General features: G+C 38.7%; 1 protein-coding gene across 2 annotated transcripts in view; it reads right to left on the bottom strand.

Moving 5' to 3' along the window:
- Positions 1-6: 6 nt before the first annotated feature.
- LOC107667031 (serine/threonine-protein phosphatase 4 regulatory subunit 2-B-like) overlaps positions 7-4,356 on the bottom strand; it is a 6,198-nt gene continuing 1,848 nt past the window's right edge. The window contains exons 3-10 of one of the 2 annotated variants that reach the window (XM_016458611.1): positions 2,453-2,623; positions 2,174-2,267; positions 1,581-1,618; positions 1,414-1,488; positions 1,196-1,336; positions 803-974; positions 676-739; positions 7-592 (exon numbers count right to left, since the gene is read on the bottom strand). In XM_016458611.1, coding sequence (XP_016314097.1) covers positions 264-592; positions 676-739; positions 803-974; positions 1,196-1,336; positions 1,414-1,488; positions 1,581-1,618; positions 2,174-2,267; positions 2,453-2,623 — 1,084 coding nt within the window. In that variant the 3' untranslated portion in view covers positions 7-263. Of the gene's footprint in view, positions 593-675; positions 975-1,195; positions 1,337-1,413; positions 1,489-1,580; positions 1,619-2,173; positions 2,268-2,452; positions 2,624-4,356 lie in introns of both variants that reach the window. The other variant, XM_016458610.1, reaches the window with a different exon arrangement.

Here is a 4,356-nt window from a genome sequence, read left to right as displayed (position 1 = left end):
TGAATGCAATTAAGGGGGGGGGGGAACTGTAAAAAGACAGTTTAAAACCTTCACTTCAGCAATAAAATCCTATGTGCATCTGCATAAAATGTCCATTTGGGAAAGTTGGAGAAGTTAGGTAAGACTGGACTCTCGACCAAAAGGCGCATGGCGGTAAGTTGGATGTTGTAAGTTGCTTCTGGTGGCCTTTGTGGAAGGCAACTTAAGTGTGTGTCTGCTTAATCTCCACAAAAGCACTCAGTTATTGTTGAGTCTGCAGGCTTCTAGTCCTGCTCCATTGGCTCCTCCTCTGCGCTCTCCGAGTCCAGGGCCCCTGACCCAGAGTCGCCCTCTGTGGGTGAGTCTACGCTACTGCTGCTGGATGTGGGTCCAGAGGCATTTTCATCCGTGCTACTGCTGCTGACCTGCTCGCTTGGCTCCTCCCCTTCTCTCACCTCAGAGCTAGAGGCCACGCCCGCTGGGGCTCTCTGCTCTGATTGGTCCATATCGCTGGGCTCTTCTAAGGAGTCATCAGAGCCACAAGGAACCTCTCTTTCAGTAAAAGCCTCTCTGGAATCTGCTACAGGACACTCGGGCTGTGTGCTGGAAGGCTCTACGGTAGCAAAGAATAGAATATGTAAGTGCTTTATGTAGTGTGTAAACAACCTTAAAGAACGGGGGGGGGAATGATGATACCTTGGTCCTCAGAGCCTCCAGCTGATCCATGAGGTTTACTTTCCTCCTCTTCCTCACTCCCCTCCTGCAACATGGATGATGGTGATTCGGCATCCTCTGACTTATCTGAGGAGCTATTAGTTGATACCTGCTGGTCTACTTCATCTTCATCCTCTTCTTCATCATTGCCATCCTGGTTGAATTTCAGCCTCTTTACTTCATGTTCCTCTGCCTCCATTCCCTCATCTTCCTCATCATCTAAGTGTTTGTTCTTTACAGAGCTGCCAAGAGGCCAATCAATGCCCGATACAGATGCATCACTGGAACACAAAGATATATTCTGTATTTCACTAATGTAAAGGATATTCAGGGCTTTATATCATGTGAAAGATAAGTGAACATGTTCATTGATTCAATCATCAACTAAATTACTGTTTTCCAGTAATTTAAGTAAATCTTGGCATTTAATTTTTACTGTTCACCATCTCTGGTCTTGAGTGATGATCAGATGAGATGAGATACAATGGCAAATTTAGCCTACCCGGCCGATTTGCAGTGTCCTTGTGCTGTGTTTGTTTCTTTGTTTTCTGTACTGTCCGGAAGGCCATTTGTGGCCAGTGAACTGGACATGAAGTGTTTCTGTCTGTTTAATGGTCTGGGTGTTCCTGGACCATTTACTTTCCTGTAATATAGAGGGAAATCAAATTTATGCTTATTTTTTTTAAATGACTAGTCCTGAGCTCCATATACTTTCCTCACCTTTCTGTAAAGGCAGATGTGTTCCCTGACAACATGACTCCATTCATTCTGTTGACACCGCTGCAGCCATTCTTCCTACAAAGAGGCCAAAAATAGATTCAAGGTATCTAAGTGTTCAATTAATATGTAGTAACTTTACATTTTAATAGTAAAGTGTAATTACTTACTCAGATGTAGGATAAATGCAACTGACCACCATCACATTCTGATGAAGAGAAGAAACAATCAGTATCAATAACATAAACTGCAAATTCATTTACAACCTCCTATATGGGAAAATGTATGAGTGAATATTTAAGTTGGACTAAAATGTGGGCCTTGAATGGTAATCAAATCACTTAAGCATATATAACACATAAATGTGTCAAAGTTCCTCCAACACATTGTAATAAAACCCATTTAGCAAACTGCAAACATTTGAAGACACAAGTGTGTAAAACACTGTAAACGATCCTCTAGAGTTATAAATCAAACACCTGCAAAACAAATACAAGTGACCATAAATCAACAGCATGCCTTTATGAAAGTCAAAGATAGCAAGTAATAATATTTCACATCTGACTTTGGATGGAATGTAGCAAAACTACAATAAAAATGCAAATACAAACTGAACATACTGGGAATGGACTGTCATCCCTATAAGAACAGGGTGAAGAAGATTCCTCAAAGTATTTTATAGAAAGTGCACCACTACACACAACTAAACAGCATCCATCTGGCCCAATTAGTTCTTAAACTGAATAACACATCACACACTGACCTTCTCTACCCCTCTGAGAAATTTCTCTGTCCCTGTGTAGTTCCTCTTAGGTTCAGTGAGCAGCTCGCACAAGCGCTGGATAGTGAATGGGATCCTGGATAGAGAAAATGTTTGAATTAGCTGCTGCATCCTCCACAACGGTGTAGGCTAGGTTATATTCAACAGCCAGAAGATGGCACACTTGCTCTGGGGTAAAGAGACAGGGACAAACCCAGTGCTTTTCTGAAAGGAAAATTGGTGATAGCACCACACTATGCAATTAATTAGCGTGTTACTCACCCATTGTATTCATTCACTATCTTAAGAATTCTCTCCTTCATTTCTTCAAAAGGAACCGATTCTACGTTGGGGTTAGCAGGCCCTCTCTGCTCCGGGGCCGATGCTTGGAAATCCTCCATTACATTCTCCAGTTTGAAGATGAAGTAGCTTTTGAACTGACACCATGAAACCCTGAAAACGCGACAATATTAAAGGGTTAGTTCACCCAAAAATGAAAATTAGCCCATAAATTACTCACCCTCAAGTCATCCTAGGTGTATATGACTTTCTTCTTTCAGTTATATAAAGAGTTATATAAAAAATTGTCTTTGATCTTTCAAGCTGTTTAATGCCACTCAGCGGGTGTTGCATGCATCAGTCCAAAAGAAGTTAAATAAAAAGCACCCATCCATAAAAAAATAAAAAAAAGTGTCTCACACGGCTCCGGGGGGTGAACAAAGGCCTCCTGTAGCGAATCATTGCATGCGTAAGCTGAACTCATACGTCATCAGCCCGGAGCTGCTTCCGTGTACAACTGTTGGCGCAAGCTATTTTTAAAGTATCTTTTCAGTTCTTTAAATCATTTAATATTTCTATATTCAAAATTTTATATTTAAAACATTAATCTCATCATGAATTTATGGATTTAATTGCGCTCATGCCACTGAGCCTCATTAAATGTCTGAAAGTAGGCTACACCAAGCCACTTGTGTTCTTCTGTGCCACCTCTACAAATTAATTTAGTTAATACTGATTTCATTTGATTTTTAACTTGTTTCTTATTCTACTTGTTCTTATTCTGTCGTTCTAATTAAAATTTTTAAAAAGCTTATAAAATATAATTTTTAAAGAATTTGACAAAAGATGACATACTTTTAATAGTTAGAAAAAGGCCATTACAAAGGTAAAAACTAAATTCCACTGTAAATCACTTTAAGGAGTCAAATATCACCTCGTAATGGGAAGGCTAATTTTTGATAAAATTTTGGATTATTGATTAGAAGGTGCTCCTAAAATTTTTAACGTGCTCCTTAATTTTTTAAGTTTCTTTAAAAGAAAAGTAAGCATAGAGCCCTGTGACACTTTTTTTTTTATGGATGGGTGCTTTTTATTTAACTTCTTTTGGACTGATGCATGCAACACCCGCTGAGTGGCATTAAACAGCTTGAAAGGTCAAAGACAATTTTTAATATAACTCCGACTGGATTCGACTGAAAGAAAGTCATATACACCTAGGATGACTTGAGGGTGAGTAATTTATGGGCTAATTTTCATTTTTGGGTGAACTAACCCTTTAAGCATTAGTAACTCCAAGACAGCTAAACTTTGTAAGGGACAACATTCGCCGGTCATGATGACACGGCTACCAACCAAATAAATGAGCACGGAATTTTTATATATGAAAATTCAGTTGAAATGGTTTTATTATGTGAGAAGAGACCAGAGTGATACAAGAAATATGAAACTAACACAACAACTATGTAGGATCAAATAAACACTGCCACACAGTTCAGTGGTCCTTATGCAAAAATAATTGACTACAGAACTCTACTGACCAATCAGGAGCAGGTATTACAGAGACATACATAGATTCAATCTTCTGATATGCATCTGACTATGGATTCTCACAATTACTTCATGAAATGAGAACAGGTCGTCTAAAGCAGATCTAGTCGATAAGTACAAGGTTCAGGGTGTTTTGTATGGAAGCATATAGGTAGCGAAATTCAATTTAAAATGCAATATGCAAAATGGCAATGCAATATTGAAAATGGCAACGCAATATTCAAAATGGCAATGCAATATTCAAAACGGCATTGTATTTCTGTATTTAAATTTACATTTTCCATTACCCATACGTGCAAAGTTTGGTGCAAAAGTAAAATGAAAATTAAATTATATAATTTACATTTGCCATTTCCAAC

This window comes from Sinocyclocheilus anshuiensis, unplaced genomic scaffold (genome assembly GCF_001515605.1).
Source record: "Sinocyclocheilus anshuiensis isolate Anshui unplaced genomic scaffold, SAMN03320099.WGS_v1.1 scaffold615, whole genome shotgun sequence".
Taxonomy (NCBI): Eukaryota; Metazoa; Chordata; class Actinopteri; order Cypriniformes; family Cyprinidae; genus Sinocyclocheilus; species Sinocyclocheilus anshuiensis.
Note: the sequence above shows the minus strand (reverse complement) of the source record. Positions and strands in the feature narration are given on the sequence as shown.